At 53.2% G+C, this 25,164-nt stretch overlaps 3 protein-coding genes across 8 annotated transcripts; all 3 read right to left on the bottom strand.

Annotated features, from left to right (window-relative positions):
- Nucleotides 1–627: 627 nt before the first annotated feature.
- On the bottom strand, nt 628–5,469 carry RIT1 (Ras like without CAAX 1). Its single transcript, XM_082073057.1, has 5 exons — nt 5,180–5,469; nt 4,684–4,740; nt 3,871–3,944; nt 3,584–3,775; nt 628–3,063 (listed from the first exon to the last, which is right to left on the bottom strand). The coding sequence occupies exons 1-5, from the start codon at nt 5,268–5,270 to the stop codon at nt 2,833–2,835; spliced, it is 645 nt and encodes a 214-aa protein (XP_081929183.1). The 5' UTR covers nt 5,271–5,469; the 3' UTR covers nt 628–2,832.
- Nucleotides 5,470–5,714: 245 nt separating this feature from the next.
- KHDC4 (KH domain containing 4, pre-mRNA splicing factor) lies at nt 5,715–15,467 on the bottom strand. 4 transcript variants are annotated; one of them, XM_082073166.1, is made up of 14 exons: nt 15,351–15,467; nt 14,684–14,921; nt 13,986–14,114; nt 13,209–13,288; nt 12,524–12,576; nt 11,832–11,995; nt 11,245–11,456; nt 10,832–10,892; nt 10,159–10,216; nt 9,718–9,968; nt 9,051–9,200; nt 8,120–8,232; nt 7,855–7,946; nt 5,715–6,944 (listed from the first exon to the last, which is right to left on the bottom strand). In XM_082073166.1, the coding sequence occupies exons 1-14, from the start codon at nt 15,431–15,433 to the stop codon at nt 6,745–6,747; spliced, it is 1,884 nt and encodes a 627-aa protein (XP_081929292.1). In that variant the 5' UTR covers nt 15,434–15,467; the 3' UTR covers nt 5,715–6,744. The 4 variants fall into 4 exon arrangements, 3 of the variants coding, with proteins under 3 accessions (XP_081929292.1, XP_081929293.1, XP_081929294.1); XM_082073167.1 differs by having other exon boundaries at nt 13,986–14,108; XR_014186070.1 differs by having other exon boundaries at nt 6,887–6,944; nt 8,120–8,204.
- Nucleotides 15,468–16,597: 1,130 nt separating this feature from the next.
- Nucleotides 16,598–25,023, bottom strand: LOC309450354 (uncharacterized protein). Of its 3 annotated transcripts, none has more exons than XM_082073172.1 (11): nt 24,920–25,023; nt 22,196–22,452; nt 21,537–21,610; nt 21,005–21,093; nt 20,426–20,543; nt 20,063–20,168; nt 19,549–19,698; nt 18,722–18,949; nt 18,027–18,237; nt 17,531–17,693; nt 16,598–16,893 (listed from the first exon to the last, which is right to left on the bottom strand). In XM_082073172.1, exons 2-11 carry the CDS (start codon nt 22,445–22,447, stop codon nt 16,728–16,730), a joined length of 1,557 nt encoding a protein of 518 aa, XP_081929298.1. In that variant the 5' UTR covers nt 22,448–22,452; nt 24,920–25,023; the 3' UTR covers nt 16,598–16,727. The 3 variants fall into 3 exon arrangements, with proteins under 3 accessions (XP_081929298.1, XP_081929297.1, XP_081929299.1); XM_082073171.1 differs by lacking the exon at nt 24,920–25,023 and adding an exon at nt 23,253–23,903; XM_082073173.1 differs by lacking the exons at nt 16,598–16,893; nt 17,531–17,693; nt 24,920–25,023 and adding an exon at nt 23,253–23,903 and having other exon boundaries at nt 18,098–18,440.
- Nucleotides 25,024–25,164: the final 141 nt, after the last annotated feature.

Genomic DNA, 25,164 nt, shown 5'->3' with positions numbered 1-25,164 from the left:
TAACACGTTAGCAGAGCGTTAGCGCAGATAGAAACTCTCAGTGGTCTCCACAGCGTTAGAATTTGGTAGAGTTTGGCATGAATTCATGAGTTAAATTTAATCTGAGTGAAAAATGGAGAGGGGCAGAAAAAGAACCAAGATTTGGGATTGGGAGGCGTTCCTGGATCCCCATTCCAAGCCCAATTCTCCGGGAACACTTTTGTCCCTCTCGCTTTGTGCGACACACAACAATTTCTCCTCAACCGCCGCGACGTGGCCCCGCGCGTTGTTTCCCGCGGCTCCCGGCCCGAGCTCGCAGGTGTTTCATTTCTATTCCTCATCTCAGCGCAGGTTTTCGGAGTTGGCTGAACCTGCTCAGCCGGAGCACGTGGTTGCTGATTATTTTTCTCCTTATTGTGCGAGATGTGGAAGAAAATCTCTCTTGGTCGTTCTGTGCACGGCCTCGGCGCCCAACGCCCCAAACGGCCCCTTTCGGGTCTGAAACAGAAACAAAACAACGTGCATGAGGCCGAGAGAACGGGTTTGCCGAGCGGGGGCAGAGAAACGGGTTTGGGAGACTCTTCCAAAGTCAACACACCTTAGGACGTCGCTAAACACCCAAATCCTATTTAAATAATCCAGCACCAGACTCACATCACACAATTTTTAGGCTTTGCACCACATACCAACTCCTATTATTGTTTTTTTTCAAGCGAAATAACCGTTCTCCAAAATAATTTCCAACCACACCCCAAGTTTTCCTCCTTCAGCCTCTCCGGCTGAACGACCTTCTCACCCATTAAAACAGCCAAACGTTTGTATTAAAAATTATATATTGTGTCAAATAAACCAACAGTTCTGTGTACAAATTTATATACATGACAAAAATAAACCTCTTTTCCAATAACACTGTGTAAAAAAAAGTGCTCGCTGCTGTTCCCACGGAGGAGTTCTGGAAGCAACAGGCTCAGGAAAGGCGCTGGGGACACCGGAGTGGCGCTGGGGACACCGGAGTGGCGCTGGGGACACCGGAGTGGCGCTGGGGACACCGGAGGCACCGATTGAAAGGGAAGAGCGGCCCCCCCACGTTAGCTGATTTCCGTTAACGATCACGAGAAGCACAGGGAGAGCTCGTGAGCGCTCACGCAGTTCACGGAAAGGCCCGAAATTCTAAATAACTGGCATTTTTCTCAGCCTTTTTCAACCATCCGGCGTAACACAGAAACAGAAACCAGCGTCGAGGTTTAGCTCAGCCACACATCACAGCAAAAATCTAAACCCCCTCCAGTTCTCGTCAGTTTTTCGAAATCTTACAGAAAAAATGACTCTTCAAAGCAACAAGCGCAGGATTTCCAGTCGGATCTCAAGCAAGAAGGAGTTTGGCAAGAAGAAAAGCTGGAATTGGTCAATTTGCCATCCCTGTGCCGACCCTTGCGGGTGGAAACGGGGGGTCTGGGCTGAGCGACGCTGCGGAGCAGGTTGTGATCAGAGGGATCAACCGTTACCGACGCCATCCCAGAACAGAAGCTGCACCACACGTCGTTCACTGAACCCTCTCGCTCTTCCAACTGATTTGAGGCACTTCGTTCTCTGAAAAACTCGTTTTAACCGCGTCCGAGTCACCCAATTTGCTCCATTATTAAAAACCAAAAGGGGAACACCAGGCGTGTCCTCTCCGGATTCAAATTCTACAACTGATGTGGTTTTAAATCAGCTCAAAAATATCTCTACGCACTTTTTAAAGCAAATTCTTCATTCCCGAGGCTAAAAGCTGCCCCTGCATGTGCACAGAGGGGCTGGAGCATCGTCAGGACCGGCACCTGCCCTGCTAATTAATTAATTCCTTCTGCCGCACCGCCTCTTGGATTTTTAAGACTGCACTGGAAGAATCTGAGCAGTAGGATATATCAGTTCTGGGCCCAGATACCTCAGTATCAGTCATTATCCCTACAAAATAGTTATCGAATAATTTGAAATTACTACATTGGAGATTTGTACTTAATGAAGATACTGGCTCCTTTCAGGCAAGAACATCAACCAAAGGCAATAAATAAGCTGGTGCACCCTCCCAGGTGGGATTTTTAACGAGAAACACGTCAGAAAACTCAAAGCTGTGGTTTCTCCGGCACCGTCTGCGTCGCGCAGCAAAGGCCGCGTGTTCGCGCGTGGTCAGCGCTGCCGCGGGAACCACGATTCGCGTTTTCTGACTCGTTTAGAATCTCGCCTGCAACGCTGCTCGTTAACCGATCATTTACAGCGACTTGGACGAGTATTCCACGGCGCTTTGCTGGAAAAACTCTCTTCCATGAGAAGGCGCCAAGTCCAGCGCAGCTCCGCTCGGTGACTCCGCTCGGTGACGTCACCGCAGCCCGGGCCGCACGTCCCGTCCTGTAACGCCTTGAAGTTTCATTAAATCCTCCCCAAGTCGCCTCTCGCGCTGCTCCGCGCAGCAGCAACGCTTCCTTGTGCAAACAACTAGGCTAAAACCGGGATTCAGTTAGACCGGGGAGAACGTCAGCGATATTTGTACATAATTCAGCTTCTGAAGACAAAATTCCAAAGTGCAGGGACACAGACCTATCGGCGTTTGGAACCAGCCACGTACAAGCAATGTTTGCTGGATCCGGTAAAAAATGACAATGAATAAAAGTCCAACTGTTACTGCGTCTGAAGTGGAAGATCCAAGATGAAGGGAACAGCACTTGAAACATAAAGAACCGGTCAAAGTCACGTGTTCCCTCAGCAAAGTCCCGTCGGGTTGAAAACACACTGTCAAAATGTTGTGGCTAAAGCGCTTTGGTTCCGAATGGCTGTTGACAGGTTCGGTTGGGTTTTGGTGGGAATCCTCTCTGTTCAAGTGACCGAATCCTTCTTCCTTCGGAATGGCGACTTCAGTCTTCTCCACACGCTGCTTTTAGGTTTGGATTTCTTCTCCATGGCCATGACGGCTTCCTTCTCCTTCCTGCGGATCTCGCGCACCAGCGCGTGGAAGACGTCGTCGATGTAGTAGCGGAAGGCGGCCGACGTCTCAAAGAAGGGGCAGCTGAACTCCCGCGCCAAGGCGGAACCTTCTTCCTTGGACACCTGAAAACAAAGGCAAGATTCACACTTAAAGCCAAACCCAGAAAGTTGTTTTCTTGACCATTTCTTGTTTCTGTCCCGCACGGCTGGAGCTTTTTTCCCAAGTCCATCTGCTCCAAACCATTTCCCACACGGGAGTTACTGTTTCCTTAAGCTGGAAGGCATTTTCCTTTCTGTCCGTTCTCCCCCAAGCTCTCTGTTATTATGAACCCATCTTAACACACTCACATCTGCCACTTGCACATGTATCTGTGTGGCTTATGGAACGCGAGATCTTTATTAACAGAAGCTCCCTCCAGCAATTAAAAAAGAGCAGAAAAGCCCAAGAGCCGTTGGAACTCAAAGCATCAACTGGAAGACTTCACTTTTCTGACTGTGTTTGGTTATTCAACATATTCTGGGTTAAACAAGTACTTCTCTTGTTCAACTTATCACACACGCAAAAAGATTAAGAAAGGGACTTTGCATCAGTGCATTTTCCAGCAGAAACAGCTGGCAGCTGCGGGGTCCCGGTGCCGCTCACCTGCCGCAGCTGCGCCAGGTCGGATTTGTTGCCCACCAGCACCACGGGGGTGTCGTCGGTGCGGCGCACGCGGTAGATGAGCTGCTTGAACTCGCGCACCTCGTGGAAGCTGCGCCGGTCCGTGATGGAGTAGCAGATGATGAAGCCCTCGCCAGCCCTCATGTACTGGTCCCTCATGGCCGTGAACTCTGCCTGAAAACACAGCAGGACGTTTCAATCCCACCGGGATTTGCTCAGAACGGGAAACACACGGTGAATCCCAAAGCTGCGCGCACAGCTCGCTGTACCTGCCCCGCTGTGTCCAGGATGTCCAGGTTGGCGGGTTCGTCGTCAATCCGGATGCGGATTTTATAAGCGTCCTCTGCGAATTCACAGCACGGGGGAAAGAACAACGTTGGGAAACAATTGCGATATTCATTAGCCCTCAACCCACAAGGAGAATGTTACAATAGAAAAACCTAGTAATAGTACTAGTATCATTAGTAATATTATAGTAATATTACTATAATAGTAATATTGTAGTAATAGTGATATTGTAGTAAGATATCTAGTGATAGTAATATAGTATATAGTAATAGCATATAGTAATATTACTATAATAGCAATATTATAGTAATATAACTAGTAATATAGCATATAATATATAGCAATTAGTATATATCCAGTATTAGTAATATATTGATAGTAATATATCTAGTAATATTACTACACTCCATTAGTCTGGTCTCCATTTAACAACAAGCTCAATTTTTAATTGTTCTGCTGTGATTTAGTACCATCCCAACTGTTTGCTAATAATAAAATAAAAGCATTTCCAAGGTAACAAAATCATCACTTTTCGGCAGCTTTTCACCCTCATCTGCCAGCACACAAACAAACACACACAGCGCGAGGCCTTAAGAGATGAGACGAAAACCACTGAGAGCTGAAGTTCAGGATATGGATCCCAGTCCAGAACTCTTAACACCTTTACATGAGGAACTGAAGGGAACTGGGTCCTCAATTCGCAGCCCAAACGGAAAACTTCAAAGCAGCAGATCCCACAGCAGTTTAAGCTGCTAAGAGAGGGTGTGAGCAGCAAAAAGAAAAGGTTTTCTTACCAATTGTGGGATCGTGGTCCTCGGGAAAGCGGTGGCTGATGAACTGCATGGTCATGGCTGGAAACAAACAAAATCCAGACACAATCGCACAAAGTCTCGGTAAAACATCTCCCGCCTCGGCACTCGGTTTGTGACACGCCTGAGAACGTTAGTTCGCTACCAGGTAAAACATAAAACCATCCCCGGCGCAAAGCTTCAAAGAAACACGACAGATAAAACAGGTTAAATAACAAACACAGAACTACGCCCTTGTCCTCTGAGTTTCAGAAACAAAGCTGGACGGCGCCAAAACGCGGAAGCCGATGACACACCGAGACACCCGCGGAACGGGCGGGTGTGATCCCCGAACGGGGCACCGGGCGCCGCCGAAGCCCCGGAGCCCCCGGGCCCCTGAGGGGAAACCGGCGGCCCCGCCCGCGGCGGCGGCTCCGGGACCGCCCCACAACCCCCCCCCCGTGGTTCCGCCCCGGCGGTGGGTCCGTTACCCGTCACCCACCGCTCTTGCCGACGCCCCCGGCGCCCAGCATCACCAGCTTGTACTCGCGGGACTGCCCCGGAGCGCCGCCCGGCCGGGCTCCGCCATCCATCTCCTCAGCGAACAAACCGCCGCCGCTGAAGAGGAGAGGGAATAAAAGAAGAAAAGCGCGAGCAGCCGCAGGCTCTTGGCCGGCCCCGGAGAGCCGCCGCCGCCCCTTTTCTCCTCAGCGCCGGGCTCCTCACAGCGAGCCCGCCGTTCCGCAAAGAGGCAGCGACACCAAAATGGCGGCGGCTCCTCCGCGGCGAGCGACCGCCCGGTCACGCCCACCAGTGGGCGGGGCTTCCACGCCCCTCACCTCCCTGAGGGGGCGGTGCTTCCACAAATGGGCGTGTACAACGTAGGGGCGGGGCTTCCGCGGGTCCGCGCCAGCGTGAGAGGCTGGGCTATCACGAATGGGCGTGGCTAGCGCAGGGTGGGCGGAGCCACAGCGGGACTGAGCGGAGCCACCGCAACGCTGCATTGACGCCACCCCAAAAAAAAGCAGCAAAAAAAACAGCATCTTTATACATTTATTTATAATGAAAGTACGGTTCTAATTATTTACAACACATAGGAAAGACAAATGTTTGTACAATGCAGCCAGTGCGCAGCAGCGACACACATCCCCGTTTTTAAGGGCGTTTCGAGCGGTCCCGCAGCAGGAAAGTTCTGTTTGCAACAGCCCGCCCCGCCAAGAAAGCCAGTGCTGCAGTCCACGTCCATAAACCATCCAAAAAACTTATTCCCCGGATGCAGTTGCGATTCCAGGCAAGAGCTGGACCCGGCTGCTGCTTTTCCTTCGTTAAACCGCCGTGGAGCAAAAAGGGGTAGAATCAAGTGAATTAATTAAGAGATGGGGAGCTCTGTCCTTCACGAGAAGGGTTTTTGTCCCAAGTGCTGCATGGGGAGGAGTCCGGGGTGAGTGGAGGTCAAGTTCAGGTGCTACGGCACCGAGTTCACGGGGGACAGCGAGATGAACCCCCCAAAAACCAGCGTCCCCCAGCCCCGTCGGGCTGGAACGAGAAGTTGGGGGTTAGTAAAACCACCTTTTAAAGAAAAAACTAAAAAAAAAACGAACAAAAAAGGGGTGAGTTACAGGAGATGCTTGAAGTGAAAACAAATCGAAGAGTTTTAGGCAACGGGATCCTCAGTTTTTTCAGAATTACTGATTCTTCGTTGAAAGTCCGAATGTTGGAGCTCAATGGGGCTGTGAACAAGGGCAGAAACGCCCCAAAAACACCCACAGGGGGTGCAGAGCCAGTTCAAGTTATCCTGGAAATACAGGAATCGCAGAGCCAGAGGCTCCCGAATTTCTCTTACGGCCCTGTCAGGACACTGATCCGAATATTGCGGCTTTTAATGGACAAATTCACCGCAGAAAGAAGGAGTTTTAAAACAACGGAGCCCTTTGGAGGGGGGATATCGAACCTTTAGCGTCTGCGGATGTGAAAACCGCATGTTTGCAAAGTTCTGCGATACACGTGCATTATTGCTAGAGGGGGGAATAAGAAATCAAATAATGAATGAGAACTCTGCTGCTGCTTTTACGGCGCCATCCAGAACGGCATCTGTTGTTTCCCTCGCTGCTGGGAGGACGGGTACTGGTACCCCAAGCTCCAGCCCTGTGAAAAGGTACTTGCGTTTTTGTGCCCGCCGTGCTCCTCCTCTTCGTCCGACGAGTCCCCGGCGTACGCCACCAGCCCAAAGCCCTTCTCGGCCGTTTTCATCTTCTTGGCGTGATGATCTAAGAGGGGAAAACCAAACAAAAAATCCCCCCCGCCCCGCAACCCCCGAGAAGGAAAAACAAAAATCGAGCGCCCCAAAACGAGTTAATTATAAAAAACAAAAAGATGTTAATTGTGAATTGTTAGTCGGACACCGGTTTGAGGTCGCAAGGCCAATGGTCGCCCGGGTCGAGGCCACGCGAGGCAGAGCCAGCAACAGCGCGTGTGATCCACCAGAACCATGGAAGAGAACAGAGACGAGAGAAACACACAGAGAAAGGCAACGTTAGCAAACGGGCTCCACGCGGCCGCGCGAGAAACGCATCACGAATCACGGGCATCTGGGGCAAAATGGAGCTAAGAGGAGGGCGAGCTCTGGGGCTGGAGAACACTACGGTTAACACAAGGTACCGCAGACCTGACCGGCTCTGAACGCCCCAGAGCTCAGACTGGTTCAGCTCTAGGTAAAATCATTCCAGGTTTTACCAAGTTGCGAGTATCTGATCCTAGGGAAGGATGAGATCTGACAGCGCTGGGGAGTGCAGACATGGGTCATGTCTGAAACCCACACCCGAACCGTAACTCCCACCGAAACTCCTCAGCGCCTACAGAAATAGCGGTTTGCAATGTACAACCACGCGATGTCTGCGTCAGAAACAACCCCAGGAGGTTCTGGGCCTGACCGATGGGTCGAAAAGACTTTAGTCTTAGTCTTTAGTCCTCTGCTTAACTAGTCTCATCTGTACAGATATTGACGGGAGTTTTAAGAGAAGCACCGTGTGTGACCACAGCGAAGTGGTTGAGAGCAGATAGGACCTGCTTTGCGCTTCAACAGCCCAAAAAATGCACCTATTTAATGGCTGAGACCAGCGCCAACTCGTTTGGGGAAGGAAATGGGATTTCCAGGCGTGTTTCACCGGCCGCACTCACCGTGGTTTCCTGGCAAAGCCCCCGCGCCGTTCCTTTCCTCAGGCTCCGATTTCATCCCAGCGACAGGAAAAGCTGGCGGAGGCATCAACTGCCTGTGCGAACCAAGGAAAGAAAGAGTCAGAGGGAACAGCGAACGCACTCGGGAGGAACGAGCGAGGAACACAGAAAACCACCCACAACAAACCAAGTTGAAAACGAAACACAGATTGAAGACGCCAAAATGAGCTTTTTCTGGGAAGCAGACGGTTCTTATTGCACAGCTCACCTGTCCCTCTCTCTCTCCTTTCCTGAGGAACTTGCTGCCTTCGACCCGGCCCCTTCCATTTCGCTCGGACTGGAGAAGCCTGTACCTAAATTAGTCATATGAATGGGTCCATGCTATGAGCAGAAAAACACACGGCATTAGCAAATCTACAACTACAACACAAGCTCCAGCTCCTTAATGATAACGACAGGAAACCCAACTAGCAGCAGAAACCACTAATCGACATTGGGAACATGTTTTCTCCTCAAAATAGCGAGAGTGCCGCGGCAGGAAAGGCCTGAGCGCTGATACAGAAGGGACCTCGCCACCTACTCCACCTTTTCGGGAGGTCTGGACTGTAAAAATAGCTGCTGAGCTCACAAACTGACTTGTTATCTCCTCAATAGGCCAATTCTGAGTATCTCTAGACCTCACCCCATGGTGAACTCTGCTCAGAACGCTGCTATCAGCTCTGACAAAGGCAGTTTGTATGGTCTCCAGGCACAGCTTTTGTTAACGGTTCCGCCTGTGAGCAGAGCTTGGCAGAAACTCCTTTTTCGTAAGAGTCTGCAGAGCTCCAAACTATTACTCAAATCGACTGTTTAACGCTGGCTATCTAAAAGCCAATCACATCAATGTCTAGTAAAACTAGGCCTCTGCAAATCCTCTCAAGTGCAACCTGCAAGGAAGGGAAACGGGACAACCTGGCAGTTACTGCATCTTCCCTCCCACCCCTCAGACCCCCAGAAAAATCAACACAAAACCTAATAACCTTCTTCTAAACTAAGGAGTAACGTATTATTGTCATGTTTTGACCGCTCAAAGAAACCCGAGCGCGGTGTCAACGTTTCCCTGCCAAAGGCCTCGCGGCTCTCGCCAAATCAAGTGCGCTCGCAGCCCCCTCTGCAGCTGCTTTTGGGTGACAAGAGTCCGAGCGGCGATGCTACCGCACCTGGTAGCCCAGCAGCCCCGACTCGCGCTCGTCCGGCAGCTCCTCGGTGAAGCGCCTCTTCTGCCCCTGCGCGTGGGGCTGCGCCGGGGAGCCCGCGGGAACGGGCGCCTTGACGGGGGCGGCGGGAAGGAAAGGAGCGTTGAGCGGGCTCTGCGGAACAGAACACGGGAAAGGCCGTCACGTGCATAGAAAGCATCAATTCAAAGTAGAGGTTCATAAACGGGAGCAGAATACAATTTGCTCTTGGCAGAAGCAAAGAGAAGTAAAAGGAAATTTGTAACTTAAACAGAAAACAAGTATTTTATTTATAGTGTTCTCACCTCAAACTAATCACTAATTTTGGATGGAAAAGAGCTTGAAAATCATCCAGTCCAAGCATTAACCCACCCGTGTCCCTGAGAACCTCATCTCTGTGTATCCAACCCCTCCAGGGATGGTGACTCCAGCACTGCCCTGGGCAGCCTGTTCCAACGCCCACAGCCCTTTGGGGAGAAATCACCCCAAATTAACAACCTCAACCTCCCCTGGCGCAACTTGAGGCCATTTCCTCTCATCCTGGCGCTTGTTATGGTAAAAAAGAAATTGCCATAATGAAGAATCCCCCCCAGAACTACTTTGTTTTATCACCAGCAAAGCAGCAGCTCATAAGCTGACAGCTGTAGGTTACCTGTGCGGTGCTGGCCGGGAGCTGCACCTGCGGGATGGGATATTGCGTGGGGACGGGCGGCACCGCGGCCGGCAGCGCGGGGAGGACGCCGGGGGCCATGGGCACGGCCGGGGGGGCCATGCCCGGCACGTAGGGCGGCTGCACCGGCTGCTGGGGCGGGGGCACCACGGGGTAGCCCCCCTGGTAGCCGTTGGACGGGTAATAGGGCGGCTGCGAGGGGACGCTGCTCAGAGCGGCCGGCTGCGTGAAACCTGCGGGAGAGAGGGGGAAACGGGTCGCAAACGGGTCACAAATGGGTCGTTCCCATTCAGTTAAGAGCTGCAAAAATATCTGATGTAGTGACTGAGGGTAGATGGAGCCGTGGTGCTTCTCAGCAGGAGTTCCACAGGAAATCAACTGCACGGAACTCCGTCCGGAGCAGAGCGCAGCTCCCAGACTCACCTGCCAAGGGCACGGCAGTGGTGATCTGATTCACGAACCGGGAGTACTCGGCGTGAACCTGCAAAGAATTAGAGGAGAAGCAGCTGTTGACTGGATTAACCTTCACACATCCCATAACACGGGAAGGGGAATGTGATTATACTCTGCAAAAAGCAATAATCCCAACATAAAAACCGAAACAAAAACCCAACACTGACCAAAACCCCACTGAACACCCCACTGATCCTGCTCCATTTGGGGGAAATTCAGGGTAATCCTGCCCAGGGAATGGAGCAGCAAAGTCACTGCTCCAGGAGAGACAAAACACTCAAAGAATGGAAAAGCTTCTGTATATTTTCCAAGAGATCTGGAGCCCAAACTCCATTATCAATATTAACAGATTGTCTCACAGGATTTCACTCTATTCACATTAGAAATGTGGAAAAAATAATTTTCTATGTGTACATGTGAGAGATTTTCTAAAGTGTTTTTGGTACAACAATCGCTATATGAAAAATGAAGCAGACAGCACCGAGAGCTGCAGCGGTCAGGACAAAAAGCAGAGCCCTTGATCCCATCGTCAGACAATCCCCTCACCCCCGTCCTGCTAAGAAATGGTTGTTCCCTGTACCAAGAATCAGACAGAAGGAAAAACCTCTCAGTGAATAAATCTCGTATTTTAAGAGCAACTCACGGTTTGCAGGAGATTCTCACACAGCTTTTTAGCGGCTGCCAAACCTTCTGGCTTCGGGTGGCTGGAAAGGTGTTAAAGAAATACCTTGTAAGCACCAATGTTTCCACCCAATTTGGGTGTAAATAGTGCAAGAAACAAGCCCGGAATGCTGACTTGGTGAACGCATTTTGGATTCTTCCCTTAAAAGCTCAATATTGCAACACAAAACGAATGGAGCTTCACCACATCCAAAGAAAAGCAACCCCTTAGGGGTTAATGGCACTTGATAGCACGGTCAGCACCTTTGGAGCTTGTGAGAATACAAATTCAGGTTCAACAACTATTCCATCTGCGTGAGGTCAGAACTCCGCACGTTCACGAAACACCAATGTGGCTGCTCACTGGGGTTTTCTTTTCTCTAAACCCCCTCGTACCTGATGTAGATGTACATGGGCTCGAAAGCCTCCCTGCCCGACGCCGGCTCGATGCACCCCGAGCCTTTTCCCCGCAGAAAGACTTTGGCGCCCGTCTCCATCTGAATGTGCTGCAGGTAGGAGCAGCCGGGTCCCTCCACCTTCTCCTTCACGTTGAACGTGGGCACGGCGTGTTCCAGCCCCACAAACAGCTTGTCCTGGACGTAATGCATCTGCAAACCCAGCGGGAAACATTTAGTAGCTCACCCCAAGAATCAGGATGTTTGCTGGAGGCCAGATTTTGACTTTAGGGCAGTGGAGTGTGGGACGGCGCAGTCAGCGCTTTGCTTTGCTGCAAGCAAGGCTGCTCTCTCCATCCCTCTTTATTTTTTGGAGGCCACTGTGACCCGAGTCTCACTCTTCAGACTTGGTCTGATTAGTCCTCCAGTTTTCACAACGCACAAGAAAGTTATTTTTGATTTTTGGGGGCGTTTTCTTGGTGTTTGGGGTTTGTGCGTGTCCTTGTTTTAACAAATACCACACTGCACGTACACTTCATAAGAGGTACATCTTGTAAATCAGTGATATAGGATAAATTAACGACTCACCCCAGACTGGAACGGCGGTTTCTGGCCGACGGCTGGAGCCAGCTGGGCGATGGGGGCGGGCTGGTGATAGACAGTGACGGTCGCGCCGTTGAACGTGGGGCTGGAACCCGTGGCCGCCTTCACCACCCCGTTAGTAATGATCTCTTTAATTCGGTTCACAGCTCCTGGTGGAGAGAACAGAAAAACCAGTTACATTTGGTCCTTGTCAACCGCTGGGATGAACCAGATTGTGAAATGACGACGCTATTTTCCCTTGCTCTGGGACAGGCTGACGGCAGTAAGATGATCACAACGGACGGACAAGCGTCAAGGTTCCTTCTCCGCTCCCACCCCCGATAAAGCTGACGCTAAAATACGTAGGTGGGCAGTTTTAGCCCAAAACCTTTTAGCAAAGGCCAGAAACATTGACATTAACCCTGGTCAGACTTTGCAGCCGCATGAATGGGTGAATGAACACGTACAAACGCTCTTTACTGGCTCTGGAAATCAAGTGGGCGGCTTCAAAGCTTTGAGAGGCACCTGAGGGCAAACCTGTGAACTGCCCCACAGGACGGACACCTGAACGCTTCATCATTTTCCTTCTTTCCTTTCCTGTGATGCGATCTCAGCGTGTTATCGGGGAATAAAGGCCCTTGGTAAAACCCCTTTATGGCAAAAAATGGGAGAAAAAGCAGAATTCTTTGCACACTTACTGTCAACCAGTTCCCGCGTCTGCCCCTGGACATGAAGATACAGAGGACGATCTCTGGAGAGGAAACGTCAAATATGCCATTAAACCCACAGAGAACACACAATGGATTCGATCTCATTCTATTAAGTCATCTAGACACATAAACCCTCCCATAAAAATATGGAATACTCTTCAAATACGGAAATAAATACTCATTGAATATCACAGTGCTCAGTAAGCAAAGCTTTCCACTGAAAACTGAAATGGCACAGAAGATATTTGTTACGACTTATTAAAGTTAAACCATTGAAACTTGTAATTTACTTGTCCACAGGAAAGGTTAATTAAGTAAAAGCACCGAGTCTACAAAATATTGGCCATCTTTGTAATTGGAAAGTTGCGCATTCTCCACAAAATGCACGAGAGGTCCAGGATAGGGGGAAGAAGTTTAGCACAGCCTGATCTGTCACACTGTCTGTCTGTCGGGGTGTTTTATTCACCCTGGTGGTACCGCGGAGGTAGGACAGCACTGCGGAGGCAGGAAAGCTGCTCTGCAGTCAGCGCATCACAGTAAATATCAGAACAACTCCACCGTTCGCTCGCTCTGGCACCCAAAGGTGACAACGCCCGCGAGAAACAAACCCGAAAGCCCAGCAGCTCGAAACCAACGAGAGAAAACAGCGGAAACCCAAGAGAAGAATACAAACCCAGGCCCCACTTTGGCTTTCTCCTCCGCAGTCATGAACCTCCCGCGCGTGGACACGGCCGCGCCGCTCAGGCGGCTGATCTGCAAACAGGTCGAGAAACCCGGTCAGGAGCTCAGCGATCATAACAGAGCACACGCAAAACCACCCGACTGCTTAAAGCTTCGGTGTTGTACTAAAGGACTGTTAAAATGTCATTTATGAAGTGGTAAGAGAAGGAATGGCGCCTGTTGAAGGGAACCAGCTGTGCTACCTCATTGTATGACATCATATTGAACAAAGCAGAGAATTATTTGGGTTGGAAAAGAGCTTTAAAATCATCGAGCCCAAGCGTTAACCCAACACTGGCCCTGAGAACCTCATCTCTGTGTTATTTCAACCCCTCCAGGGACGGTGACTCCAGCACTGCCCTGGGCAGCCTGTTCCAACACCCACAGCCCTTTGGGGAGAAATTACCCCAAATTTCCACCCTCAACCTCCCCTGGCACAACTTGAGGCCGTTTTCTCTGCTCCTGGCGCTTGTTCCTGGGGAGCAGAGCCCGACCCCCCTGGCTCCAAGCTCCTTTTGGGCAGCACAGAGAGCACAAGGTCTCCCCTCAGCTCCTGTTCTCCAGGCTGAGCAATTCCCAACAAACCACTCAGCAAATTGTCTTAGAAAAGACAACGAGTTTTGTAAAAAGAGGAAACAACCACTGAATGTCACTTAACCCAACCTCTTCTAACCCGACAGCGCCAAGCGCAGCGCCAGGGCGGGTAAACAAGCGCGAAGCCCGGCCGTACCTCGTCCTGGGTCTGTCCTCTCGTCAGCAGGTTTCGGCACGTGAGGGGGACGTCATTGATTTCAACCTCCGCCACCACAAGGTCGTCTTTGCTTTTACTCGTCGCCGGACCTTTCCCCAGAGCCTGCAGCTTCAAAGAGAACCGTTGCAAAAGAGCAGAACGCGGAGATAAATGATTTAACGAAGACGCAAACCCTGGTTCTCTACAGGTGAATATCCTTTTTACTCTCCCTTTTCAGCTGTTCAACCCAAAAGCCTTCCAAATATTAGCAGAAAGCACATTATGTCTACTACTTAATAACCAACTTCTTCACAAGCTTGTACCCAAATAAAAACACTAGTTTTACCTTCAGCACATTTTATTATATTAAGTAATCATTCTGTTCTATAAATAAACAGATAAATAAGCAGTAAAGCTGCTGACACAGAAACAGAAGCAGCTTACACTTGAATTACCAGCTCTGACAGAAATCCGTGAGCCTAATAAAACAAGAATAATAATATAGCCTAAGAATACAGACGCGTGGCAGGACTGACCTCCCAGCCCCGCCACTCTTCAGAAAAATTTTTAAGGATGTTTTCCCATTTTTTTTTGTTCTATCCTACTGTATGAAGCAAAGCTCCACCATTTCCATCTCCGGGCGAACTATTCTCACAAACGCAGGTCGCGGGTCTCCAGGAACCAGACGCGACACCCACCTTGTCGGCCGTGCTGGGCGCCGGCTTCAGCTTCCCCTTGGCCATTAACATCGCGTTGATTTTCGCCGCCACGGCCGCGGCCGCATCCAGCGCCCCCGAGGGGGCTGCGGAGCTCTCGGAACCCGCCACGGCGGAGCCGCCATCGCCGCCGCCGGGATACGGGCGCCCGGGCAGCGGGGCCGTGCCGGGGAGCAGGAACGCGGGGGCCGGGCCGGGCTGGTCCCACTTACTGCGGCGTCTGGGAGAGAGAAGAGGGGTCAGTGCTGGGGGCCTCAGACCCGCGGGGCTCAGGCCGGGGGGGGTTGGGCCCGGGGGGCCTCAGGTGCAGCCTCCTCAGAACCGGGGAGGCTCAGACCCGGAGGGCGAAGGGATTCGATCCTGGGGTCTCAGACCCGGAGGCCTCGGGCCCGGGGGGTCTCAGGTCCAGTCACATCAGGCCTGGGAAGGGGGGGATGTGTCTCAACCCGGGGGGGTCTCACACCCGAGGCCTCGGGCCGGGAGGGTTTGAGGCCCAGTCACACCAGGCCCGGTCACCTCAGGTGCGGAGGCCTCAGGCCCGGCCGCCTCCCCACCCGCTGCCCGCGGTACTCGCAGGCCCTGCCAGGCCCCGCCGCGCCCCTCGGCCCCGCCGGCCCTCGCCCCCCGGGCGCCCCCGGGCCCTGCTCACCCGCCCGCGCCGCCCGCGTCGCGCTGCGCTCCGCCACCCGCTGACATGGCTCCGGCCCGGCTCCGCGCCAGCCGCTGCGTCATTTCCGCCTTCCCGGACGCCTCCGCACGCCCCTTCCGGCCGTTGCCATGGAGACGCGCGGCAGGCGGAGGGCGGCCCTGCAGGCGGCAGGCGGGAACGGGCGCGTGGCGCATGCGCAGTGCCCCCTGCCGGCCTGGCGGCTGCGGAGGGCGGTGAATGTGCCGCCATGTTGAGCCCAAAACCAGCTGAATTTTCCCCAAACTCTGCTCTAAGCCACCCCCAGGAGCCGTGTCTGGGCGGTGTGGAGGAGAGGGGGTGCAGAGGTGCTGGGGTTCTCCCACTGTCCAGCTTCACTTCCAAAAAAAGGGTGGTTGTCCCAAAAACTGGGGTTCTTGCCCGGTGCGTAACTGAGCCCGATTCAGCACACGGAGATGTTCTCATTGCAGAGTTGTGCGCGTCTGGATGCTGCAGTGAGGCCAGCACACCAGAAAATAACAGCCATTACACACCAAATCTTATGACCACGTTCACACCCTCACGAGCCAACTGCTTACACGTTTGTATCATCATTTTAGTGTATAACGAGCAATGTTCAGCTAAAGGACGCTTCATCTAACAGACACGTGTTTTAAAAAGGCTCAACTAATTGTGCAGGCTTCAAAATGCCCAAAGCTGGGAGGTCAGCAGTCTCTCTAGTTCCTGATGATGTTTTCCAAGCCATTCTTATCTTCATTAGGAGCAGACTGACCTAAAACTGAGAGGATTTACTTCTCTTTAGGTTAACAACTGTCCACAGGATTTATTCCTTTAAGTGGCAATGGCTACAAGGCCCCACGAGGCACCAGGAGCGGATTTCCTGGGCTGTACAGAAGCTCCTGGAGCCACTTTGGGCTCTTTGTTTTCTGGGTAAAACCTGGCACCTCCAGCCATAACGAACGTCCCTGCGGTTCAGTGCTGAGCATCGTGATCGTGCCGCAGGTATCACCGATCTCTGGGCATTGGTGGCGTTGTAGACTTTGCTTTGAGGAGTTAAAGCTCAGTTTCAGTGCCTGAAAATCCTGCCTGTGGCACCTGGAGCAGCGGGCAGGGGGGCCGCAGTGCTTGCTCAAAAGGCAACCTGGAAATGTTCCCTTGGGAAGAGGACGGTGTTTCCAGGGCTCTCCCAGGCGGGAAACGTCTCACACACCACGTTCCCCCTACACCTTCAGCCTGAGCAGAGGCTCCTCGGTTAACCCGTTTATTCTGTGCAGCAGCGGGTCCCCAAGCCGAGCGAGGGGTCGCGGAGCCCTTGTGCGCATCTGCTGCTCCAGAAGAGCCGCGGGTGGAGCTGCTCGGGAAAGCCGAGGGGCTGGGGGCTCAGAAGACGCTGCGGTGGGCGGGTTTGGTGGGGTGGACGCGGCTGAACAAGGGGTGCGCCCGGTCCTGCTGCTCCCCGGGGAAGTAAAGGCGGAGCTTGTCCAGGAGGTGACCCGGCCAGAAGTTATTGTCGCTTGACTGTTGTTTCTTATTCCTCCGAAGAGACCTGTGGGAATAAATGGAGGGGAATAAAACAAAGAAAATAATAAATACATAAGAGAGAAAAGCACAACTCACAGAAATAAAATTCACTGCTGCTTTGGTAAAAGTGAGCGTGACAACAACCAGCGCTCCGGGCTTCCCAGCGCTGGGAGGTTCCGCCCGAGCCGTGTTGGTCCCTGTGAGACACGGCTGAGGCCGGGAAAGCCAGCGCGTGAACCTTCCTGACACTTGGACATTGTCGTATCTAAACACATCGACTGGGATAAACACCCAAGATCGTGCTCTGCTTTGCAATGTCTTTTCCTCTCCAAAAGGTTCTCCAGCCGACCAGCCGCACCTCCAATTCTGGGCACAGTTTTGGGCCCCTCACACCCAGAAAGCCCTTGAGGTGCTGGAGCGAGGCCAGAGAAGGGAATGGAGCTGGGGAAGGGGGTTGAGGTTGTTAATTTGGGGTGATTTCTCCCCAAAGGGCTGTGGGTGTTGGAACAGGCTGCCCAGGGCAGTGCTGGAGTCACCAGCCCTGGAGGGTTGAATAGATGAAGTTCTCAAGGACACGTTTAGTGCCAGGGGTGGGTCATGTTTGGCCTCCACGATCTTGTGGGGCTTTTCCAACCAAAATGCTTCGATGATTCTATACAAACCTCTTTTTCGCCTTCTTGGCCTGGCTGCGGGATTCCCGTCCTGCTCTGGAGCCGCTCCCGGCTGCGGAGCCCTCAGCACGGCCCGCGCTGTAGTACCCCCCGGGCTGCCTGATGCGCAGGTCTCCTCCGTCCCCGCGGGCCCTGTCTCCCGGGTGCAGCAGTCCTGCCGCAGAGCGCAGAGGGGACGGTCACAGCGCGCCCTGCCCCCAGGAGCCCATTGCGGCTCAGATGTTGTAGGCGCAGCTCAGCCACGGCTGTTCCCGGACCCGCTGATCCCGACCTTGCACCTGCCCCACCACCACAAACTCGCCTTGCGAGCTGCAGTCTTGGTTTAACCAAGCAGAACCCTTTTTATGTTGATGATCTTGCTGCTCCGAACCAGCCGCAGCCCCCCAGGCGCCGCAAACACGCCCCATCGGCAGCGCCCCCACCATCAGTCCTGCTCTCGGGCTTGGGACGAGACACCAACTCATCCGATTTAGCGCCTTGGCTGTACCTCTCTGCAGCGTTGGCTCGGTGATGCGGATGTCACGCTCCCTGCACCGCGCGGAGCTGCCCAGGTAGCTCTCAAGAGCTTTCCTGCGGTACCGGTCCACCAGCTCGCCCAGGTCGGTGGCCACGGTGCAGGGCAGGCAGTGCTCGGCGACGGCGCTGTGCTCCCAGCGCGCCGCGCGGCTCTCCTCGTGTCCTATGGGCCCGTCTGCGTCCTGCGAGGGAAGGGCAGGCCCTGGTGAGGATCTGGGGGTCCCGGAGCAGCTGTGCTCCCTGCAGAGGAGCTACAGGAGGGATTTGTCTCCAGAGTGTGTGCAAACAGTTGCCGCGCTGGGGAATCGTTTCTGGAAACAAATGGGCATCCGCGCAGTGAGCGAGATGCGCCGAGCTGACCCAGGTGAAGGGTCACTGGAACATCCTGGACCACACAGAACGGGAAGAAAGCTGAGGAAGCAAGAGGAGGATGAGAAAGTAGTTTGTGGCGAGACATGGGAGGTGAGGAGTGTCTAAGATAGCGACCAATCACGTATTAGCTAGAGAAATGTAAGCAGCGCGTAATCTAACTATAATTACCCACGTATAAATAATGTCACTACAAAATCAACAGTTTAAGACTATATAACCTGATCAAACTCTCTCCTATCGCCAGCTGCGATAGAGCAGCGCCAGACGCTGTTTCCCAGGCAATTCCGTACTTACGTCCCGGCTGTCGGTCGCGGCCGCCTCGAGAGCAGCCCTCCTGTTGGCCTTTATTCTGCGCAAGTATCTTATTTCTTGGGCGCTGAGGGAGGGTTTGTTGCTCAGCCATTTTTTAACGTCCCCTAAGCTTTCCAGCTCGGCTCGAAACTTCCTCCTGGCCTCGGTCCAAGCCATCTGTTGATATTGTCCTTCATCGGAGCTGGACTCCTCCTCCTCCTCCTGGGGCAGCTGCAAGACACAGCACAGAAATCACAGACTCGCAGAAATCACAGACTCGCAGAAATCACAGACTCAGAAATCACAGACTGACAGCAATCACAGACTGACAGCAATCACAGACTGACAGGAATCACAGACTCACAGAAATCACAGACTCGCAGAAATCACAGACTCAGAAATCACAGACTGACAGCAATCACAGACTCGCAGAAATCACAGACTCGCAGAAATCACAGACTCGCAGAAATCACAGACTCAGAAATCACAGACTCAGAAATCACAGACTCACAGAAATCACAGACTGACAGGAATCACAGACTCGCAGAAATCACAGACTCGCAGAAATCACAGACTCGCAGAAATCACAGACTCAGAAATCACAGACTCAGAAATCACAGACTCACAGAAATCACAGACTCACAGAAATCACAGACTCAGAAATCACAGACTCAGAAATCACAGACTCTCAGAAATCTGTGGCCCGGGCTGGTTTTTAAAAGGGAGAAGCTACTCTTGCCACAGGTGGAGCAAAAATAATGTGACGTCTCAGGGACCTTCCCAACTCGGTGCTGCCCCCCCGAAAACAGCGGCCGGCTCATCCTCCTCACCTGCGTCCCCCGCATCCCACCGCCTCTCCCCGCTCGCTGCTGGGGCGACACGACCGCTCCGGCCCTTCTGTTCTCTTCTCTCTCCCTCCATCTGGCCGTGGATGCCTCCAGTTTCCTTCTGCTGTTCAGCCCAAATACAGATTGTCTTTTCTACAGGAACCCAGAAATGCAATAGCACCAGTTACTCTCATCTTTTCTCTAAATAATGCTCTTCTTTCTCTCATCTTCCTTTTTTACCAGTTCCTGTCAACAGACGGTTCTCACAGATGCAACCAGAAAGCTCTTCAATGAACTAACTCATCAAAGATCTACCTACTGAAACGGGCGATGGTTCCTTTTCTGAGATGAGCAATACCCAAAATAGGTAATTGAATGGGAAAATGAGCCATCTCCAGCAAAAGATCTACTCAGAATCAGCATCTGCGTATTTCCTTATAGACCTATTTCTCCTCAGACATCCCCAGCTCATTTCCTACAACCCGGTGGTACAGTTGTCCCAGCCCACCCGTCGTACCTGTCCTGTGTGCCCGTGTTCGGGAGCAGGCCACAGAAATTCGGGGCTCCCAGGAAGAGATTCTCCGTGCCGCCCTCCATCCGTGCCCGCGCGGAGCCGCAACAGCCTGAAAATCAAACCGTTTGGTGTGGAAAAGAGCTTGAAAATCATGGAGTCCAAGTGTTAACCCACCCGTGTCCCTGAGAACCTCATCTGTGTGTATCCAACCCCTCCAGGATGGCGACTCCAGCGCTGCCCTGGGCAGCCTGTTCCAACACCACAGCCCTTTGGGGAGAAATCACCCCAAATTTCCACCCTCAGCCTCCCCCGGCGCAACTCGAGGCCGTTTCCTCTGCTCCTGAGGCCGCTCTGTTGGGGTCTCACCTGCCCGAAGAGCCTCTTCTCTCCGTTTCCTCCTGGGTTTCTTCCTGCGCCTCCGCCCTGGCCGGGCGGCCTGGAGAACGGCCCTTCCTCAGGAGCTGCAACACGCGCTGCACGGCCGCTGCGGGCGTGGAAGGACAAAACCTCTTAGGACGGCGGGAGGAGGCGCAGATTCTGCTCTGCCGTGGTAGAGCCTGTTTCAGGCTTTCAGGGGAACAATTTCTTGGCGTCGCTTACGTGTTTGGTGCACAAAAATGTGCCATCATGGCGCATCCAACTTAAATACATTATAGGTCTGATGTTCCCATAGAATTACAGAATCATTTGGGTTGGAAAAGAGCTTTAAGATCATGGAGTCCAGTGTTAACACACCCTGAGAACCTCATCTGTGTGTATTTCAACCCCTCCAGGGATGGCGACTCCAGCACTGCCCTGGGCAGCCTGTTCCAACGCCCACAGCCCTTTGGGGAGAAATCACCCCAAATTTCCAAGGCATCTATTGTAGCCAGGGCACAAACAGCCACCCGCCATGGAGACAGGCCAACGCACAGAGCTGTGCCTGCAACCGGGCGCTCACGTTACCTCCGAGTCCCATGCTGCTCAGTAGACTCTCGAACACTCTGAACTCGTCTGTGCGAGCAGCTCCCCGCGGCACCGCCCGGATCTCAAACCTGGGAAGAGGAAGAAAGCACCGTCTGAGAAAAGGGCTTTGTCGCCAGATGAACCATGAGGTATCTATAGAGTCAACGTCATGTCCTGGCCTGTGACAGAATGGCCATCGTGACCCAAGAAAGCGTTTTGGAGATACTTTGATTCACAAAAGGCCCAGGAACAACACAGATTCTGGTCTCTGATCCACCCTGTAGGAGCAGCTTGCCGTGTTGTACTCAACACAACGGAACCATCAGGATCTTGTTCTGTGGAATGCTTGGCAAGAGGAGCAGACGGAGCTCCAGGGTTGTCTAAACCCAGCAAACCAGGTCCCTGCGATGGGCGAACTGTCAAACGCAAACCACGAGCAGTAATGGAGGATGCGTAACTACACGCTAAGCAAAACCAAGGATGAAATCAACTGCAAACCGGTAATTTGACGAGCGCTACCAAACGTACTCACTGTGGAAACTGGTGGACGCGGCCAAAGCGGCTGGGGGAGAAGGCGACTTCTTTGTCCGACGTGACCCATTTCTGCTGCGGGAGGGACAGAAACACCTGACGTGACCCCAGGGAAACGAGCTCAACGCTCACAATGGCCTTTCCGTGGCTCCCAAGAATCAGCGGCTTCTTGGCAAGATTCTTGCCAAGCGCCTCAGCCCCTCGCTAAAATAAACGAGCTGCGCAGCAAATGGTCTGCCAGGGCGAGGGGCATCACTGGCTGGTTTGCATGGACAAGAGTTGGCGGCGTGAGGCAGGAGACGCCTCGTTTACCAGGGAAGAAGGCAATGGAAGCCAGCGCGAGCCTGGGCTGCTGGCTGTGCTGAGCTGCTTTGCTTTAGAATCATCGAATCCCTGAGTCATTTTGGGTGGAAAAGAGCTTTAAAATCACTGAGTCCAACCATTAACCCACCTCTGGCCCTGAGAACCTCATCTGTGTGTATCCAACCCCTCCGGGATGGTGACTCCAGCACTGCCCTGGGCAGCCTGTTCTAACACCCACAGCCCTTTGGGGAGAAATCACCCCAAATTTCCTGACCCAGCAGGTTCCAGGCCAGCAGGACTCAGTTTCCCTTGCTGGGATGTCAAACCCACTCGAAGCAGCACTGGAAAAACACTTACAGTGAGCAGCTTCTCTACCACGTATGTAGACTTGTTGAGGGTGAGTAAAAAGTCTTCGGAAAATGCCATGGTCGCCACTGTGCCGCGGATAGCGAGGGTGCCGAGGCCCTGCAAAGTGAAATCTGCGTCTTCTCTGTTGGTGAGGATGAAGTAGAAGAAGTCGAGGGTCTCCTGCATGCAGTTCTGCACAAGCTCCTCGGGATACGGGACGTCCGAGCAGATCTTCCTGTGGCTCACGGACACCGTCTTCATCTCATCTGGGACAGAGAAGGGAGACTGTAACCCAGCAGTTGGGCAAAGCGTCACCGGTGGTTTAGTGACCTGGCGCAGCTCCTTCGAGGAGCAACGGCAGAAATGGGCAGAAATCACAGAATCACAGAATCGTTTTGGCTGGAGCTTTAAGATCGAGTCCAAGCATTACCCACCCCTGGCATTAAATGTGTCCCTGGGAACCTCATCGCTGTGTATCCAACCCCTCCAGGATGGCGACTCCAGCACTGCCCTGGGCAGCCTGTTCCAACGCCCACAGCCCTTTGGGGAGAAATCACCCCAAATTTCCAATCTAAACCTCCTTCCCCAGCTCCGTTCCCTTCTCTGATCTCACTCCAGCACCTCAAGCTCTTTCTTGTCCTGAGGGGCCAAAAACTGACTATAATTTTCTATAATTTCCATCTCTCGTTCCAGGCTTTCTACACCCGATTTTCACCCACTTTGCTGCATCCAAGCAGCTCTAGGGGCTCGTGGGCATTTGCCTCCACGGGGTCCGGTGCGGTGCAAGAACAGAGCGCCAGCATCATCTCTTTATGGTTCTGATAAACCACCGTCCTACGAGGCGAACAGCGCACTGACACAACACCGGCTGCTAAAGCAGATTGTGGAGGAACGGCCTAATTAGTCCGAAAGAAACGGCCCCTTTCGAGGCGTTATTTGGCGGCTGTGTCATCCCGCAGAGGTTCTCCGGGCACTTCTGGTGTGTCACTATTGCTTCTGAACAGCAACCAGCACAAACCCCTCACGTACGGACACAGGGGAACACAGATACCGTGATTTCTCTCACCAGGCGCAGGAATGGAGGCGTGTTGCAGCTCACGGATCCGCGCGACGGCCCCGGCCAGCGCGAACACGGGCCTGTGGAACGTCAGCACCGCGCCGTCCTCGAACGAGAGCCACTTCTTCACGTGGAACGTCCCCAGCCCCGTCACACTGACCGCGCGGGGCTGCGCAAAGAGCACAAGGGGCAAGAATCCATGGGGTGACAAAGCTGGGGGCTCGCAAGAGCTTCGTGCCCTGGCGCAGAGCGCTTTTGCACACCCCAACCGGGCTTTGATTGCTGGGTTTCTATATAAAAAATACATGTTTTATGTCTGTCGCTTCAGGGAGAAGCTTTGGCACTTTCATGGCAAATTCGCGGGGTAGGATCCCACCTTTTTCTGCATGAGCTGCTGCTGGACGTGCTCGGACACGCGGCTCCAAATAGCAACGACATCTGGAAGGCAGGAAGAAGACCCGTCGAGCAGCTCGGAGACGGGGCCATTGGGGATCGCTGGGGATTCCGCTTCTTACAGAACTTGGCTGGAAACTTAGATAGAATTCATTTTGCATAGGTTTGCTCAGCGTAACTTCCGCGAGCTGTGAACTTTTAAACTTTGTGCGTTGTTAAGTTAAAAAGGCCACGGAGCCTTCGAGCTGGAGGATAAAGGAGCCGCGTCCTTGGAGATACAGGAAGGAACAAACTGCAGCCAACAGGAGGATGTTTTGGTTACCAAGGGCTCATTTTCTCCAGTGCCGGGTGCAAAAGAGCAACTGAAGGTCAGAACTTTTAATCTCTGAAAATTAAAAGCTCAAATTCAGAACGGGGAGAGCCCAGACTCTACTTTTGCAGTTGGCGCGGAGGGACGGGTGGGTAGAAATGTCCAAGCTCGTTTCTGCTGAGGGTCCCGGCTCAGGAGGCACCAGGGCCTTTCCTCCCACGGGAGATGCTCCACTCCCTCCAGCATCTTGGTGGCTGCGCTGGACTCTCCCCAGCAGTTCCCTGTCCTGCTGGAGCTGAGGGGCCACAGCTGGACACCACATTCCTCACCCGTGACCGAAAGCTCCTTGAGGGTGGGAAAGGTGACGGTGCTGCGGCCGCCGGCGCGGCTGCTCAGCTCGATGTTGGTGACCAGCGCTCCCAGGTCCGTCATGGTGTTGCTTTGTCTCAGCGCCCGAGGCCGCCGGGGGAAGGATTTTGATGTTTCCAACTGGGAAGCGAAGAGTCTGGGGAGCGAGATTGTGATGAGGAGGGTCTGTGTGACACGGGGTCTCTGTGACACGGGTGCGGTGACCAGAGAGGCGGCGGATGAACCATCCCTGAGACACCCCAGGCCAGGCTGGACGGGCTCTGAGCACCCTGAGCTGGTGACGATGTCCCTGTCATGGCAGGGGGGGCACTGGGGGGCTTTAAACGTCCCTTCAACCCAAACTGTTCTATAATTCCAAGAAATGCAGCCGCTGCCACCAGCACTTGGAGTTGCCCTCACACCCACACAGCGCAATCGCTTGCATCAGCGAGGTAAAACAACCTCTGAAGGTCTTCATGTGTGGTCGACACACTCACTACAACCTTTTATTTACATTTAAGCGTCAGTGACATTAACATAAGACCCACAAGCCAGCTTAAAAATGCTTTCAAATCACAGAATCATTTTGGTTGGAAAAGACCTTTAGCGAACAAGCGTGACTGACTTTTGCCTTTAGCCGGACCAAAGAGCTGAGAGAACGCGCTGCTGTGACGCCCATGCGGAGGTTGAACTCAAACCCGGCTCCTCTGCTGGATTCGCCGCCATCTTGCGGAGTGAGGGGGAAACGCGCCACGCGCGGCGCTGCGCACGGCCCGCGGCGCGGCCTGCCCGGCGCCTAAGCCACGCCCCCCGCTTTGCACACGGCCCCTCGCCGTATAAAAGCCGGGGGGGGCCCCCCCGAGCGCCGTC

The sequence above is a fragment of the Streptopelia decaocto genome (genome assembly GCF_964273445.1).
Source record: "Streptopelia decaocto genome assembly, chromosome: 26".
Taxonomy (NCBI): domain Eukaryota; kingdom Metazoa; phylum Chordata; class Aves; order Columbiformes; family Columbidae; genus Streptopelia; species Streptopelia decaocto.
This window is presented reverse-complemented; position numbering and strand designations above follow the sequence as displayed.

Coding starts and splice junctions, on each gene's coding strand:
- KHDC4 (XM_082073166.1), bottom strand. CDS start 15,433: ATGACGCAGCGGCTGGCGCGGAGCCGGGCCGGAGCCATGTCAGCGGGT. Junction 13,289..13,985: donor GAGGACAGACCCAGGACGAG/GTACGGCCGGGC, acceptor ACCTGTTTGCAG/ATCAGCCGCCTGAGCGGCGC. Junction 11,457..11,831: donor AACCGCCGTTCCAGTCTGGG/GTGAGTCGTTAA, acceptor CTGGGTTTGCAG/ATGCATTACGTCCAGGACAA.
- RIT1 (XM_082073057.1), bottom strand. CDS start 5,270: ATGGATGGCGGAGCCCGGCCGGGCGGCGCTCCGGGGCAGTCCCGCGAG. Junction 3,945..4,683: donor GGACCACGATCCCACAATTG/GTAAGAAAACCT, acceptor GTGAATTCGCAG/AGGACGCTTATAAAATCCGC. Junction 3,064..3,583: donor ACCTGGCGCAGCTGCGGCAG/GTGAGCGGCACC, acceptor CTTTGTTTTCAG/GTGTCCAAGGAAGAAGGTTC.
- LOC309450354 (XM_082073171.1), bottom strand. CDS start 23,550: ATGTATTTTTTATATAGAAACCCAGCAATCAAAGCCCGGTTGGGGTGT. Junction 19,699..20,062: donor AACACGGGCACACAGGACAG/GTACGACGGGTG, acceptor GGGTTCCTGTAG/AAAAGACAATCTGTATTTGG. Junction 18,238..18,721: donor CCGCGACCGACAGCCGGGAC/GTAAGTACGGAA, acceptor CTTCCCTCGCAG/GACGCAGACGGGCCCATAGG.